Raw genomic sequence first — 19,080 nt, 5'->3', positions numbered from 1 at the left:
CCCTGACACATGTGCTTGGGAAGCAAATTTCTTGTGGCTGTGTGCTTTGCAACCACTTTCTCTTTCTTTCCTATCACCACTTGACAACCGGTGTTGGTTTGTTTATGTCCCTGTAACTTAGTGGTTCAGCAAAAGACCCTGATAGAATAAGTACCAGGGTTGATTCATTCGATATAAAATTCTTTGAGGTGGTTGGTGCTCCAGCATGACCGCAGTTTAATGATTGAAACAAGTGAAAGAAAATATATCAGGCATGGCAGTGTGGTAAAGAGCTTGCTTCCCAACTACATAGTTCCAGTTTCAGTTCCACTGTGTGGCACCTTGAGAAAATGTCTTCTACAATAGTTTTGTGAGTGGATTTGGTAGTCAGAAGCTGAGAGAAACCAGTCATATATATATATATATATATATATATATATACAAGCAAAATGCTCCCCGTCCAATGGACAGTGCTGAATCATATCTGTTGAATAAAAAGCAATCAGTGTTTTCTTTTCATTAAAAAATAATTAAGCATGCCTTTATTTCAATAAAATTTTGGATTTTCTTAAACGAAGTTAAGGCAAAAACAAAACTTCTTGAGAAACCAAGTCTTTCCTTCCTTCATGCCAAGTTTGAAGAAAATATCTCTTTTGCATCTTACTTTTTTGGTCTCTTAAATATACTGCATTTTGTGGCATTATTTCAAGCAAGCCAGCTTTTTGTGCAAACTGCACGTGCATTTTTCTCGCATACGTGTAGTATCGATCGCAACAGCTGATGTACTTGTGCATACAGATGCACATTCCCACGGTTTTATTGATCGCATTCTCACCTGGAATCGATTTTTGTAATTTTTTCAAGACTTATACACGCCCTGATACCGTTGGTATCTACACATCAAATTTGAGCGCAATCGGATGGAGGATGCCCGAGATCCTAGAAGACACACATCGTTATTCAGCAAGATGGAGCATTTCCACATTATGCATTGACAGTAAGAGACTACCTTAATCAATCCTTTTCACAGCGTCGGTTTGGAGGACGGGGCAGCATTGAATGGCCACCACATTCACCTGACCTGACACCAATGGACTTCTCTTTTTGGGGTGTTTGTAAAGAACAAGGTTTATGAGAATAATCCCAAAACAGTAAATGAATTAAAAGATTACATTTCTGACGCATTCACTGAAATTGATGGAGATCGGAATTTGTGTCGGACTGTGTGTCAGAGTGTTCTGAAGAGGTTCGAAGAAGGTTGCAATGTTGAAGGAGGACATTTTGAGCATCTGAGAGATTAAACATTGTCTGTTTAAGACGTGGATAAACAATACAATTGTAAGGTAGAAATTTAAATATAATAAAATATTTTAAAAGAAATTTAAAGTGCCTACGAGATAACTGTAAACCTACTTTTGGGCCACTATATATATACTGTATATATATATATATATATATTTATTGAAATGGATAAATGAATTATCTTGTTAAGGATTATTCAAAATTTAACCGATACCTGGGTAGCAAAAATCACAACAGAAAAAACACGGTTGAAGTTACGACCTTGGGGTGTCGCAACCGTGCCTTAGTGCAGATAATTGAAGTTTAATATATTTAGTGAAGGAAAGAAATTTGGAAATTTGCGGCCTTTGAAACATGTGTAGAAAATAATAAAAGGAATTCTGTAGAATCTTCGTTCAGCTCCATTTCTTTCCTTCACTAAATATATATATATATATATATATATATATATATATTGTTTCTCTCCTTGTTTTTTTCTGTGTATCTTTCTGTCGAAGAGCGAAGGCTCGAAACGTAAAAGACTTTTTCTATTTCTGAGCGCTATACTAATACATTTGTTTGTTTGTACTCCACCTGCCTTCGTCTTTTGTTTATTTTCGTAAACTTTCCCTTTATATATATATATATATATATATATATATGTATGTATACGTTTCTGTTCCCCCTTTCCCCCTGCCACCACATGAGAACCAGTGTGTTTATATCCCAGTAACTTAGCGATTTGGCAAAAGAGACCGATAGAATAAGTACTAGGCTTACAAAGAATAAGTCCTGGGGCCGATTTGTTCCACTAAAGGCAGTGCTCCAGCATGGCCGCTGTCAAATGACTGAAACAAGTAAAAGAGTAAAAGAGTGATATATAAATTTCTTTATAAGATGTTTAGCATCTTATTTAGGGAGGTCTGTTTCATAAAAGAGGCTGAAAATCAGAGATGTCCCTGGTTGGCTGTTTCGCTATCAACGTGTCCATTTTGTCATCTTGACAGATAACAAACAGGTCGGTAACGACATAATAAAAAGAGTATCCATGTGGTCACCTGTTTAGAAATAGCAGCTAAATCTTTCAGATTCCATCCTGCCACTGTCTGAAAAACGACAGGTTGTTTACAACGAAAAAAACGACCCAGCTGCCGGGAGGATTTTTATTTCTTTTTACAACTTTTTTTTTTTTTTAATGTGCTAACCCACTTACAATGCACACTCTTAATTAATTTGCTACACTCATGTGTACCTCCCGAGGCTAGGCTACGTACTGAGAGAGAGAGAGAGAGAAGAGAGGAGGAGAGAGAGAGAGATAGAAAGAGGAGAGGAAGGAGAGAGATAATCTATGTGTATTTGTTTAAATAGGATTATCAACGAGAAGATATTGTTACTACCTTCGACCACCATCACCGACATAGAACAATTTAATGTGTCAAGAAAGGAAGTCCCTACATAGTAGCAGGTGCTGTTAGAAATAGCAGTTAAAAGTACCCTCAATTCACATCCCAAAATCTCAGAAAAAGACAAGAAGAATGTGCTCCCAAGGTCCCTCAACGTAAGAAAAAGATGGAATGGTCATGAATGGAATGCCTTTGAACACAGGTTTGCAACTTGATGAAAGCAAACTTGGAGCTAAACGACAACAACAACAGCAACAACTTGATTAACCAATGTGGAATTTTGTACAGGGTCATTCAGCCTGCTAGAAATAACAGCCAAACACCTGCAAATCACACATTACTGTTTTTAAAAGGGATACATCAGATAATATAATCCAAGGTATACAATGTTTGAAAAAGACAAGATGGTCATGGCTGGAATGCCTTTGGTCATAAATTTACTTAGAGTTGACTGGAATGGGATGGAGCTATTTTTTATGTATTTCAGTTATGGGACTGTGGCCATGCTGGGGTGCTATTTTCAAGGATTTTAATCAAAGAAATTGACCCTAGGACTTATCTTACAAGCCTGGTACTAATTCTATTGGTCTCTTTTGTTGAGCTGCTAAGTTACAGGAATGTTAACAAACCAACATTGGCTATCAAGTAATGGTAGTAGAAGAGACTAAGATATACACACAATATATATATATATATATATATATAAGTATGGCCGATGCCAGTGCCACCAGACTGGCACGTAAAAGGTACCATTCAAGCATGACCAATGCCATTGCCACCTGACTGGTTCCTGTGCCAGTGGCACATAAAAAGCACCCACTACACTGTCGGAGTGGTTGGCATTAGGAAGGGCATCCAGCTGTAGAAACCTTACCAAATCAGACTGGGACCTGGTTGCGGCCTCCAGGCTTGCCAGTCCCCAGTCAAACCGTCCAACTCATGCCAGCATGGAAAGATGATGTTAAATGACAATAATGAGATATATATGTATGTATGTGTATACACACACACACAAATATATAAACACAAAGGGGGCTTCCACACAGTTTCCACCTACCAAATTCACTCACAATGTATTGCTTGGTCTGGGCCAATAGAAGACCCTTGCCCAAGGTGCCATGCAGTGGGACTTGAAACCAAAACCACAGTCAAGCCTTTGCCTATATGTGAAATTTTCATTCACAACACATTTGTAGTGGTATTGTTAGTAGTAATAGTAGTAGTAGCAGCAGCAAAGGCATTAGTGGTGATAACAGTATTAGTGATAGCAGTGGTGGTGGTGGTGGTAGTAGTTATGGTGAGGGTAGCGGTGGTAGTACTTGTGGCAGTAGTGGTAGTAGCAGTAGTCCTGCTGTATGAGGAAACATCTAAACAAGCTCATATTTTCAGGAAGTAAATAGATGTTACTGCCTGAATTAGAGATGACACAAGGCCACCTCGGAGAAAGAAAAACAATGTGAACAGGAGGTATGTGTCAGTAAAGAGGTTAGGGTGGGGCCTTGACACTGTGTTCCTAAAAATAATCCTGTCCCTAAGCACAAAATTCCAGGTCACAGTCATCAGAGGGTTGTTATTATTATTGTTTTTGTTTAACCCTAGGTCAGTCCTGTCTAAGTAGATCTATGATCAAGAGCATTTCAGTTGAGACCAGATGCTGAGATGGCTGTGTGGTTAAGAAGCTTGCTTTACAACCACATGGTTTGGGGTTCAGTCCCACTGTGTGGCCCCTTCTGCAAGTGTCCGCTACTAGGGTCTCAGGCAAGCCTATGCCTTATGCATTAATATAGTTGATGGAAACTGTCTGGAAGCCCATTATATATATATATATATATATATGTATGCATATGTATGTATGCATGTATGCGTGTACGTATACATGCATGAGTGCACGTATATGTATGCATGTATGAATGAATGTATGCATGTACATATGCATGCACGTATGTACATACGCTTGAATGTATGTATGCATGTACATGTGTACATACATATGCACGTATGTATGTATATATGTATGTATATATATATATATATATATATATATATATATATATATGTATACATGTATGTGTGAATGAATGTATGTATGCATGTACATATGTACATACACATGTGCATATGTATGCATCTGATAAGGATACACCAGGAACGTGCATCACAACCATATGTGCATGACGTGGAGATCTCACATCAAGATAAACAGCGCATGACCTTGCAGGTGGGGCCCAGTTAGAATTTTCTTCTAGTCGAGTAGCCCATCCCGTTCAAATGGTCCCAGAATAAGGATTGTTTAAGGATGTTGAACGAACCACCCATGTTTCCAAAGGTGAATTATCTAAACCTCGAAGAATTCCTTTCGATACATGGCTATGATGCTCCCCCACTACTTCTGCTCTTGATCAGAGATGCACATATCGTCAGCCACTAAGGGACATGCTCAACTGGTTAAGGTCAAACAACTGACAAGCAAATCTGTGGGATTGAGCAGAATATTTGCTGTAGCCCATCTTTTATACGAAGACAAAACAATGTACATGATAACACTTCCAATCAGTTAAGATTAGAAGCATGAGAGCCACTGGCTGGTACTGCATCAGGGCAGGTTATTATTATTATTATTATTATATTATTATTATTATTATACATACATGTATGCATGCATACATGTGTACGTACATAAATATGTACATACTTACATACATACATGTGTACGTATATATGTACATACATACATGTATGTATGCATGTACATATATACGTACACATGTATGTATGCATGTAAGTATGTACATATCTATGTACGTACACATGTATGCATGCATACATGTATATGTATGTGTCTCTGTGTTTCCTGCAGCACAACTGCTCAACAACCGGTTTTGGTTTGTTTACATCCTCAAAACCTAGCAGTTTATAAAACAATAAGGTGTGATTGGAGGGAGAATTTGGTTGCTATTTCTAGCAGATTGAACGACCATGTAGAGGATCTCTCCCTGAGTCACGGTGTTAAGAGGTTGAGGTGGGAGGCAGGTCTCATCAGGCATCTAAATCAAATGCACAGGGTCAGCAGATCAAGCAGCTGGCAGAAGATGACGACTGCCTAAGCTGCCAACAAAGAACCACAACAACAACAACAACAAGTAGTAGTAGTAAGTAGTAGTAAAGTTATTAAAAGACCAGAGGTCAAATTTGTCTTGGATCTTTCCAGGAGTCAATAAAATCAATTTCCAGTCAAGTACTGGGATTCATGAAATAAGGGAATAGAAAATTATTATTATTATTATTATTATTATTATTATTATTATCATTATTATTATCACAGGTGCCAGATGAGGCTGGCAAATGGCCACGATCGGATGGTAAAAAGCACCATCCGATCATGGCCGTTTGCCAGCCTCGTCTGGCACCTGTGCCGGTGGCATGTAAAAAGCACCCACTACACTCACGGAGTGGTTGGCATTAGGAAGGGCATCCAGCCGTAGAAACATTGCCAGATCAGACTGGGCCTGGTGCAGCCTTCTGGCTTCCCAGACCCCAGTTGAACCGTCCAACCCATGCTAGCATGGAAAGCGGACGCTAAACGATGATGATGATGATCATATACACACACACACATATATACACACACACAGAGACACATACACATATATATATATATATATATACATACACACATACACCACACGCATCTATGTTGTACTCATTAATGGGTGCAGCTGATTATTGTCAACTGTACAAAGACATAATGTATGAAGAAATATTTTGGTTGAGACAACCATCACACGTCTTGTGCACGTGAAGAACATTGCATTTTTGCATGAAAACACTACAAACACACACATGTCTGCATGCATGCGTGTATATGTATACGAAATACAAAATCGAAAATGTCCAGTCCAACTGACGTAAACACGGAAAAAGTGAACTTAAAATAACTATGATGATAATCAAGTGTCAAATGGTTTATGATGAGTAAAAATTAGCCGATTCATCTTTATAGGAGTCGACACAAATAAAAGAGAAACTAAAAAATAAACACACACTCACATGCATTTATGCATACATACATACGCATGTGTGTGTGTGTGTGTGTGGTGTGTGTGTGTGGTGTGTGTGTGTGTGTGTGTGTGTGTGTGTGTGTGGGTGTGCTTAATCACATTTCAAAATCAACCTCGCAATAGATTGCTCCTTCTTGTAGATGGAAGGCAACACTTGACAGAAGCGGATACAACTTATTCAATCATGAAGTAGCTTCATTGTCAGAATATTTCCTAGCATTTTAAACGTATTACAGACATGTGACATGACAGGATAGAAGTAGACATGGAACACAAAAACAAACCCCCCCTCCGCCCGAAAAAAATACAGTATTTAAACACTGCAAATAACATTGCTAATACAAGGTAGATCTGGGCAAGGCTATGTAAATAGACCAAGGATATTCTTTTCTACTCGAGGCAAAAAAACCTGAAATTTTGTGGAGAAGGGGCCAGTCGACTAGATTGACTCTAACATACAACTGGTATTTAATTTATTGACCCCCGAAAGGATGAAAGGCAAAGTCAACATCAGTGGAATTTGAATTCAGAACGTAAAGACTGACGAAATACCTATTTCTTTACTACCCACAAGGGGCTACACACAGAGGGGACAAACATGGACAGACAAACGGATTAAGTCGATTACAATTGACCCCAGTGCATAACTGGTACTTATTTACCCCGAAATTAACCCCGAAAGGATGAAAGGCAAAGTCGACCTCGGTGGAATTTGAACTCAGAACGTAGCGGCAGACGAAATACCGCTAAGCATTTCGCCCGGCATGCTAACGTTTCTGCCAGCTCGCCACCAATAATTTTGAGGGAGAAGGGGGGGGGAGAGGTTGGAGATAGAAACCATCCAGTGAGTGACAAGAAAGTGCCATGTGATATTTAGTTATATAATCTTAAGTTCTGTGTTCAAGTCCCATTGAGGGAGGCACAAGCTGTATGATGGAGAATTTTGCTTCCACACCTTATGGTTCTGGTATCAATCCTACTGCATGACACCTGGGGGGTGGGGGTCAAGTGTGTTCTGCTATACTGCCAACTGAATGGATTTGGTAAATGAAAACTGAAAGAAGCCTGTCTTATATATATTTGTGTGTGCGTGTGTGTGCGCATGCGCACATATGGGCGTGTGTGTGTGTGTGTGTTTGCATGAATGCGTGTACGTGTGCATGTGTGTGTGTGTGCATGGTGAGTGTGTGTGTTTGTGTCTCCTTCTTTTGAAATCGTGTGATAATTGGAAACAAACGAGCGTCACCATCGTACAAGCAGTGTCGCTCATTTCCAATCTTCCATGAAAACATGTCTGGCCATGTAGAAGCATTACTTTGCTTAGAAATAAGTGAAGGTTGAGAACAGGGAGGGCATCCGGCTGTAGAAAATCAATAAGCCTCAACAAACTCTGTCCAACCCACTATGCAAGCATAGAAAAGAAGACTTTAAAATGATGGTGACAATGATTTTGCATTTTCTTCATCCTGGAACCAATAAGATAAGTACATATCAGTCAAGTGTTACAATTAATGTAAATAACGATGTCATCTCTCTCAAATATGAGGTCTTATGTTGACATTAGAAATGTTGTTGTTGTTAGTTTTGGTAAATTGGTGCAGTTGTGGACGTGTCTGACAAAATACCTTTCGGTATCTAATAATGGTTCTTTACATTCTAAGTTGAAATCCCTCTGAGATCAGCTCTGCTTTCATCCTTTGGGAATTGATAAGATGAAGTATCAGCCAAGAAATGGGCAACAGTTCCACTGACTCGCCTCTCTTCTTGGCCTTGTGCCAATGTTAAAAATAATTATTTCCCGCCACCGAAATTGCTGACCTTGTGGCAAAACTTGAAACCATTATCATCATTGTTATTATTATTAAGGCAGCAAGCTGGCAGAATTGTTAGCACACTGGATGAAATGCTTAGCAGTATTTCACCTGTTGCTACATTCTGAGTTCAAATTCTACCAAGGTCGACTTTACCTTTCATCGTTTCGGGGTCAATAAAATAAGGACCAGTTTAAACACTGATGTCAATGTAAAAAACTAATCCCCACCCCAAAAATTTCTACCCTTGTAACAAAATTTGAAACTACTACTACTACTACTACTATTATTATTATTATTATTATTAAAATCAGCAAGGCAACAAGCTGGCAGAACCATTAGCAATGCCAAGCAAAATGCTTAGTGGTATTTTGTCCAATCCTATGTTTCAGAGTTCAAATTCTGCTGAGGTTAGCTTTGCCTTTCATCTTTTCAGAGTCAATAAATTAAGTACCAGTGAAATACTGGGGTTGATGTTATTGACTAGTCCCCTCCCCCAAAATTTCAGGCCTTGTGCCTTTAGTAGAAAGGATTATTATTATTAACATCATCAAGCCGGCAAGCTGACAGAGCCCTTAGCACACCAAACCAAAATGCAAAGTGGCATTTCGTTTGTTTTTAAACTCGGAGTTCAAATACTTTCAAGGTCGATAAAATAAGTACCAGTTGCATACTGGGGTTGATGTAATCGATTTACCCTTTCCGACTCACCACAAAATCCCAGGCCTCGAGCCTATAGTAGAATTGTTATTATTATTTTAACGTCATTACTATGTAAATAAGGTAGCGAGCTGGCAGAATAGTTAGCACGCTGGATGAAATGCTTAGCGGTATTTCACCCATCACTATGTTCCGAGTTCAAGTTCCACCAAGGCCGACTTTGCCTTTCATTCTGTCTGGGGTCGATAAATTAAATACCATTCAAGTACTGGGGGTCGATGTAATCGACATTCCTCTTCCCCACCCCAAAAAATTTCAGGCCCTGTGCCTAGAGTAGAAAGGATTATTATTATTATTATTATTATTGAAATGGAACAATATATGACCATTATGTGATCCACACAACTGCACAGTCACACCTCTTTGTACTACAACCCATACGGCAATGGATGAATGAAATTATGCAATTCATTACGAGAGTGTAGTGGTGGAGAGGATGGTGGTTATGCTTGCAGTAATGATGGTGGTGGTGGTGGTGGTTATGACTAAAAATGCTTCTTAGCCCTTTAGCATTCAGATGAATCCGTCAAATGCAATGCCTGTTTATTCAAGTTGTTTTGAATCAATCATTTATTACTTTGCAGCTTCACAATTTCAGTGACGTGGTTATTTATGTTTAGAAATACATTGTGAGGTAGGCCCGAGAGGCTGGATCTGGCCAGATTCAAGATTAAACAGGTAAATATTTAGGTTGGAAATAGCCGGTTTAAATGCTAAAAGGGTTGAAGTTTTCCCTTCGACATCTCAATCTAGAGACACCATGCAAAGTTTAGGGGCAGGGTAAATACAGACACATTATTGGTGTTGTCTAGGGACAGAATGGCTAAACTTTGTGAGGTATGCACTTATTAGACACAAAGTGAAGGAGGAGAAGTGAGAGGAGAGGAATCCATTGTTGTATCCTGCACATTATGCAACACTGCACAAGTACACTTGCAGCCAAGTTGCACAAATATGTGCAAAAGCAGTACTATATGAAATGAGGTTAAATATAAGATGTTGTTGCAGTTGACATTATTGTGATTATTTAGCCCCAGGTCAGTTCTGATTCAAAAGATCTTTGATCAAAGGTATTCTAGCCATGACCATCTATTTCCGAGAGTGCTATACATCCTGGGGCATATTGCCTAGTGTGTCTTTTTGTAAGATGATAAGGTGTCATTTGATTGAGATTTGGCTCCCTCATTAGCTCCAAATTTAAGATGTAATATTTAATTATTGAAACAATAACTGATTACTAATTGGTAATTAACAGTAATGTAAGATTAATATGTTTAACAAGGCACAACCCTGCACCCGCCAAAAAATCTCTTCAGGGTAGGGTTGATTAAATCAATCCTAGTATTTGACAGGTACATTATTTTATTGACAGCTTCAGGAAAACCATCCCAGCCATGCCAGTATGGGGAAAATGAACATAAAACACTAATGACGATGATGATGATTGCATCCTATCATTTCTTACAAATACCCAGGTAAAACAGATGGTGATGTAAGGTAGAGGGTACTCTTCAATGTTATTAGAGAGACAACAACTCTATATGTGTGTGTGTGTGTGTGTTTGTTCCACCATCTCTTGACAACTGGTGTTGGTGTGCTTACATTCCTGTAACTTAGTAGTTCAGCAAAGAGAGACTGATAGAATATGTACCAGGCTTTAAAAAAAACAAAAAAAGCACTGGGGTCGATTCATTCACCTAAAAATTCTTCAAGGTGGTGCTCCAGCATGGCCACAGTCTAATGACTGAAAGGATACAATTACATTCTCCAATGTCTTCTTTTTTTTAAGCTGGTAAGGTGAGGAGAATTGGGGGTTGGGAGACTTGGCTGCTATTTCTAGCAGAGTGTGTGACCACATGGAAGCTCTTCCATTGACTTGTTCATGCAAGTGTTTATTAAGTCAATGCATAATAATAATAATAATAATAATAATAATAATAATAAGTGGGGGAGCATCATAGCCATGTGTTGAGAGGGATTCTTTGGAGTTTGAATAATTCACCTCTGGAAACATAGGTGTTTCGTTCAACATCCTAAAGCAACCCTTATTCAGGGACCTTTTGAGCAGGATGGGCTACTCAACCTGAAGAAAATTCTAACTGGGCCCCACCTGCAAGGTCATGTGCTGTTTATCTTGATATGAGATCACCATGTTGCGCACATATGGTTGTGATGCATGTGCCTGGTGTACCCTTATCAGACGGGTAGTCATGATGGGTATATTGGGCTTCGTATATTTTACCCCAGTGTCACTTTGATGGCATGAACTGCTCTCTCACTCAATAATAATAATAACAACATACAAGCATATATGCACACATTGTGTCCCAAGGCTCTAGCAGGTTCTCAAACATAAAACTGAACAAATGCCACCTAAAAATAAATATATGCACACATGCAAGCACACAACACACACTGTATACCACAGCTCTATTTGGTTCCTGGATGTAAAACTTGTTTGAGTGCTACCTTACTTATGCAATATCTTAACCTGGGTTGCGAGAGTATGTGAATGCAGGTATTTCTGTGCACCATTTTGAGTGTAATAGCTGAACATGACACAATGGGATGTGGGGTGAATGGGCAGGTAAGTAAAAAGATACAGAGGTATACAGGTAAGACAGACAGACAGACAGATAGAGATAAATATGTAGGTAGAAAAGTACGTAGATAGACAGGTAGGGAGACAAGTTGATAGACAGATAGATAAGTAGATAGATAGATAGATAGATAGGTAGGTAGGTAGGTATGTAGGTAGGTAGATAGATAGATAGATAGATAGATAGATAGATAGATAGATAGATAGATAGATAGATAGATAGATAGACAGATAGATAGATAAAAGGGTAGGTAGGTAGGTAGACAAATAAGAAGATAAAATCATCAGAGCTTGCGATATGTAAAAGATGCTTATTCTAGAAGAAGCTTTACTGTTTCCTGGACAAAACATCTTGCAAGTTGAGAGAGAGAGAACATTCCCAGGACCCCACCCAAATAGGCCTCTTCAGATTGAACTGAGATTTCCTATTCCTGGTGGATGACCCCTTTGCACCACTCAAGTGACAATCCTCCAACTCAACCTATCCTCCAGGGATTTCTCTGTTTGGCAGATGGGGGTCCCATCAACTTTGCCTTGGTCACTTCATGCAATGTGCCTTATAGGCAGTTGAGGCATTTCCCCCAATGAGAATTTTAGGGGTTTGCAGAAGAGGCTGTTGCTGGTGAGGGTTTTACAAGGACAGAGAGCAGATCCTACCTTGTCCTCGTTTAGCTGTCTTCTTTGATACAGAGGGGATGCTGGGTCAATCCTTTGACGTGCCAGTCCCTACAGAGCATGTGATAGTTGAAAAATGTGCATCATCATCATCATATAAAAAGGTTTGCTTGTTTTCTGTTTTTCGTGAACAACATATCTGGCCACAAGGAAATATTGCCTTGCTCGGTTACAGGTGAGAATTAGCAACAGGAAGAGCATCCGGCTGTAGAATATCTGCCTCAGCAAATTCAGTGTGATACATGCAAACATGGAGAACATGGATATTAAATGATGAAGATGTGAATGCATAAGTGTGTGTGTGTGTGTGTATCTGCAATAATTTGTACGAGAGTTGTAGTGGAAGGTGTTGTTGTTGTTGCTCGTTATTGCCAGGTCACTTTGAAACTGTGTGCAATAAAAGATCCCTTGATTGAAAAACAGTTAAGGCTCAGTTCCAAAGCATCCATCTGTAAAACAACACCTCAAATAACATATTCTTCCAACCCATGCAAACATGGAAAAACAGATATAACAGACAAGTGTGTTTGTGTGTGTCCTTTATACTTATTTTGCCCGCGTTTCATTCATTGGACTGCAGCCATGCTGGGATACCACACTGGAGGGATTAGTTGAACAAACTGTCCCAAGGACTTACTTTTATAGCCTAGTACTCATTCTATCGGTCTTTCTGCCGAACCGCTAAGTTACAAGGACGTAAACAAACCAACAGCGGTTGTCAAGCGGTGAAGGGCACAAACACAAAGATATACATGCAAACACATAAAGACGTACGAAAGGCTTCTCACAGTTTCGATCTACCAAACCCACTAATAAGTCATTGGTCAGTCCAGGGCTGTAGGCTATGGTAAAAAGACACTTGCCTAAGGTGCCACGCAGTGTGACTGAACCCGAGACCACATGGTTGCAAAGCAAGGCTTCTTAACCACACCTGTGTCTATATAAAGCTAATAGGCTCATTTACTCCAGTGAGAATAAATACGTATTTTGACAGCTGGGGATGGAGATCCAGATGACCTGTTTTATTTTCATTTCGCAACTCATCGGGTTTCACTCACATTTCCCTCCCATGCAGACGACATGTAATGAAAATCTCTCGATTAAAACAAACAAGTACGTGCTTGAGCATAAACTCACACTGCGTAATGATTACAAGGGTGACAGCGAAGATAGGGGACATGAAAAGGCTACAAAGAAATGAAGCAAGCATGCTCAGCTGGATGCATTACGCCAGGGAGTATAAAGGATGAGACAGACGAATTGAGACGAGAGATAGGTTTAGGCGGAATCAAAAGTGGAGTCGGGGAAATCCAAGTGGAAAGGGGGAACAGGGGGTATGCTGGAAGAAAGTACTTGAAAGCTGATCTTGGAAGGATGTACTTCATGAAATAAACAACAAACGAATGCAACAAGAGGCAGGACAGTGTCTTGGATAGGATCTAGCCAAACCATAAAACCATAGAAAAATGGATGTGGGAACGATGAGCTTACAGAGTTCACAGTTTGACATAAATTATGAGTTTTAAGACAGAAGGGATTATATAAACAGATACATAGGGGCATACACATATACTATATATATATATGTGTGTGTATACATACATATATATATATATAGTTAGGTAACCGTATTTTATATATATGGTCGCCTATTACATAGATTATTCTATGAAAAACATACCAATACCATCAAGGGAACTATATTCAAAGAAACTTTTAGAGAAAATTACTGATCTAATTAAGCGCATTAGATGGAAAGCTTTCGTTTTTTAATACAGAAATGGACACCATGGAAAATACTTTCTATCGTATAAAATCTAAAAAATTCCCTCCCAAGATCAAAGGCTTGGAAGATTTCGAACAGATATATATATAGGTAAGCGCATTTTATATATATATACAGACAGACCGACAGATAGATAGATATGGTGATGCAAAGAGGCAAAATAGAACTCAGAATATGAGTATATGTATATTTCTATTAATATTTAGCGGAAGCAACAGAGTGACTCAAAATATGAGAATTTTGTGCGTTGAGAAAGAGAATGTGTGCGAGAGAGGGGTAATGATAAATCGCGCCCAATACACTGTAAAGTTGTTGACGTTAAGGCCGGCATCCGATTTGATTATAGTGACCAAGACAATAGTTGGTGGCGTGATCGAGACATGATCCTAAACCCGCCTAAGGGTGTAATAACTCCAAATGAGAACGGACTCTGACTGTGACCGTCTTTTTAACCCATTCCATCAAAGGAAACAAGACTTAAAACGATGACGTTTCTGGATATATATTGTTATTGTCATTAGGCCTAACTCATCGCAAAGCAAATGCCAACGATGAGTGATATCCAGGCTATAATGGAGAAGGCGATCCACTGGATTCGGTTAAAAAGAGGCAATAAGATCGAAGAATATTGGGCGAAACCTAATAACCAGATGATCTAGCTAGCAAGCAGGGTCACATCTCAGCGACGGGGTGGTGGTGCCCCAATAATGCCTATTTCTTTATTACCCACAAGGGGCTAAACATAGAGGGGACAAACATAGGTATTAAAATCGATTACATCAACCCCAGTGCGTAACTGGTACTCAATTTTATCGACCCCGAAAGGATGAAAGGCAAAGTCGAGCTCGGCGGAATTTGAATTCACAACGTTACGGCAGCCGAAATACCGCTAAGCATTTCGCCCGACGTGCTAACGATTCTGCCAGCTCCCAATAATGTCGTCAGGAGGAAGGCCTCGAAACGGCGTGCGTGCTCTTCTGATGACTCCATAATCTTGCAAGCATCCAGTATGCAGAGCTTTTAACTGGTAACACTTGCTATATATATATATATGTATAGACACACACATATATATGCGAGAGAGAGAGAGAGAGAGAGAGAGAGAGAGAGAGAGAGAGACGGGGGGCAATTATGCGGATGAACAAATTAAATATACACGATGGTTATGATATACCAATTAAATAATTGCAAATATACTAATAGATCAAACTTGCACGGAGTACAAACGACAGAAGAAAATTAGGTAAATTTACCAAAAATTAAAGGGGAGGAAGTAAGGTGTTATAAGTCCAACAACTGTTTCTGGGGGGTTCGGAGATCCATTATCATGTTGGTAGATGTAGTTCACCAAAATATGCAACCAGTAATGGAAGCAATAAACATTGGATAAATCGAACCTCCGTCATCAAAGTAGGAAAAAATCTTATATTTCAGATCATGATGCGAAGAAGTTTAAATGTGGAACCAGTGTGTGTGTGTGTGTGTGTGTGTTAGTTCAAATTTACAGAAGAAAAGACGAAGACAGGTGAAGGAACAACAAGCAGGTGTATTAGTTTAACGCTCGGTAAAAATGGAAAAGTCTTTTACGTTTCGAGCCTACGCTACTCAGCATTTATCTGTCAAATTACATTAATTTGCTTTTGATGAATGAAATGAAATGAAATGGCTCTGAAGAACAACTCTCAGGTGCAAAGGGAAAACCTAACGAGCGCTTCGATAGGTTGCAGTGGGTTTGTTCAGTTCTTCCCGCTTGCTTGGGGAAGCGTACGGAGAGGATAGAAGTGGAGGGCTCAAACCCAGCGTATCCCGTTTGATTCGTTCTGCTTTGCGACTGGGATTGGTTGTGGTTTGTAACAAATGTACACGAACAGACGAGATGTTCAAGGTCGGTGCACCTTTGATCATAGGTCTGTCAGATCAAGGTGGACCTGAGGCCAAACAATAGCAACAGCAACAACAATAAATGATGAGCTATTGAGAAACATCTACGTGAGCACTCGAATTGCTAGAAATAGTAGTCGTAATTCCTTCAAACAACATCCAAATAATCTCCAGAATGGAAGGTATGATACATCATAGCGTGATCTTAGATATATACCAGCAAAAAGAGGGGACGATGTGGTGGTCACCGTTGGATTGCTTTTTAACCATAAGTCTGCAGCTCAAACAGTAGAACTGGTAATGACGATTTCTTAGAAAGAGCAGTGTTCTGGATTTATAAGGAAACAAACTGGGCGAGCAAAGTGAAAGAAGCAAACATTTTCGTTTTCTTCAGGGCAAAATAAAACAGCTTTTCGATCGAGAATGGAGACCGTTGTCTCAGGCTTGATTCACAGCTAAAGAAATCCTCTCTACCCTAACGATAACACACCGGAATAGTAACAGACAATAGAATATATGAAAGGAAAGAAAAGCTAGTAAAACAAAACATAACTAATAAAAACGGTGATTTGTGTGTGTAAATGTATACATCTATCTATCTGTCTATCTATCTATTTTTTTTTTCCTTTTACGATCCCTTTTGATCGAAAACCTACGCCACCTTTTTTTTTCTTCCCCAAAAGTAAAGCTCTACCTTGTAACTTGTCCCATCTGTGTGCAGCCCTGTGTAGCCAATAAAGAAACTTATCTATCTATCTATCTATCTATCTGCATATAGATATAAATACGCACAATAATGCACATCATTTTAATGACCTCAAGAAATATTTATAAACATTGCACAATCATGATACATCTCTCAATAAGTCTGAGAACCTCGAACCTGTTATTGTAGAGAAATCGATAATTTGTGAAACAACAACAAGCTTTTCTATTATAGGCACAACACCTGAAAATTTGAGGGAGGAGTTAGTAAATTATATCGATCCAATGCTTGACTTGTACTTTATTTTATCCAACACGAAAGGACGAAGGTAAAGTTGACCTCAGAGGAATTTGAACTCAAAATGTGAAAAGTCATAAAAGACAACAATAATAATAATGTGTTTTTTAAAGTGATGTGATGTTCATTCATCATAGCGTTAAGAAAGGGGGTATCAGCTATGTTATGCGTGTATGTAAATGTATACATTTATCTATCTACAAATATATATATATATATATATATATATATATACGCACACAAATGCACATCATTTTAATGCCTTCGAGAAATATATATAAACATTACACAATCACGATACATCTCTCAATAAGTCTAAGAACAACCATATAGATTAGTTGCTATTGATGTTCCCGTAATTAATTAATTAATTAATTAATCAATTAATACTTACTGTCTTGTTGGTCGATATTGGCCGTTTTAATTTTGATGTCTTCGTATAAACTTTTCGTTTCTTCCAGAATTTGTTTGAGTCTTTGAGAGTTCTCAGTGAAGTTCTGTATTTCCTCGACCAGGGCCATTGTTGTTTGGGGCAGCGCATTATCCACTTTATCAGACATAAGAGCTACTTTTAAAAGAGAAAATCCCTCCGAAAATTTGAGAATAAGGACAACCAAAACGAAATTAAATTAAATAAACAATAATGTGTGTGTATGGAAGTGTTTTTTTTTTTTTACTTCACTATCCACTTCTGTGGACAGTGTGCTTCGTAGAGAAAAGCATGAAAGAATGACAAGTCTAAGGACAATGCGTATCTTATATACACATGTGTATGAACGTGTTCACTTCTGAATGTGTATGTGTGTGTGTGTGAGACTGTAGGAGAACTTTTCTTGTCAGCTATATAGTTCATGCATATTTTTGTTTTGGTGACTTTCCCCCCCGCGGACACAAATCCTAACAGATTTTCACTGTTATATTATATTAGTATCTAAAATCCAGTAAATTTCTTCTGTTTTTTGGCGTAATCTAATAAACTCTAAGAAGTACAGGTCTTCAATTCAATTAGTCAGCCATAATTTTTGTTTTGGGTCATCCTGAAAGTTTCTTTTCTTCTCTCTCTCTTTCTCTTCCTCTCGCTTTCTCTCTCTATCTCTTTCTCTCCCTCTCTCTCTCTCTCTCTCTCTTCCACGTTATCAATCGATTTATCTACCAAGTGCTTGTTGCATATATATTTTGCTAGATAACTATACATCAAGCTATCTATCTTGCACTATTACTCTCTGTATCGCCTGTCACACATACACATAAGCTTTTATAATAAAACAACAGACAGAATAGGCGTGTCGGTCTTTTTTTTTGTTAGTTTTTCTCTTTATATAGACTTCTTTTGGAAGTGGGTGTCAACAGAAGCTATACACATTCACACATATAGAGCGGACACGAGTAATTTTATATCCTCTCTCATAAATAAGTCCAGCCGGATTAAAAACTTTACTACACTGAAAACGGATTTTTAAATAAATTACTTTTTCTTTTCGTTCCTTTTACTCGTTATATTTTTTTGGTCTGTTAATTTTTTTTTATATTTGGGTCTCTTTTCCCTCGTTTTTCTGTTTGTTTTCTTAGTTACGAGAACAAATTATGAAATCTTAATGTGTTAAATTCATATCCAAGTTTATTATATGCAAACACGTGCACACACGCATACCTACATACATAAATACATACATACACATATCATCATCATCATCATTTAACGCCCGCTTGCCATGCTGGCATGGGTTGGACGGTTTGACAGGAACCAGCCAAGTAGAAGACTGCCTCAGGCTACTGTCTATTTTGGTATGGGTAGATGTCCTTCCTAACAACAGCCGCCCTGTAGAGTAGACTGGATACTTTTTACATGGCACCAGCACAGATGAGGTCAGTTTGGCATGATTA

General features: G+C 38.7%; 1 protein-coding gene across 1 annotated transcript in view; it reads right to left on the bottom strand.

The window, feature by feature from the left end:
- Positions 1-18,261, bottom strand: part of LOC115220418 (dual serine/threonine and tyrosine protein kinase-like) — a 78,757-nt gene extending 60,496 nt beyond the window's left edge. Inside the window, exon 1 of the mRNA XM_029790540.2 lies at positions 17,591-18,261. Coding sequence (XP_029646400.1) covers positions 17,591-17,756 — 166 coding nt within the window. The 5' untranslated portion in view covers positions 17,757-18,261. The remainder of the gene's footprint in view (positions 1-17,590) is intronic.
- Positions 18,262-19,080: the final 819 nt, after the last annotated feature.

The sequence above is a fragment of the Octopus sinensis genome, linkage group LG16, assembly GCF_006345805.1.
Source record: "Octopus sinensis linkage group LG16, ASM634580v1, whole genome shotgun sequence".
Taxonomy (NCBI): domain Eukaryota; kingdom Metazoa; phylum Mollusca; class Cephalopoda; order Octopoda; family Octopodidae; genus Octopus; species Octopus sinensis.
Note: the sequence above shows the minus strand (reverse complement) of the source record. Positions and strands in the feature narration are given on the sequence as shown.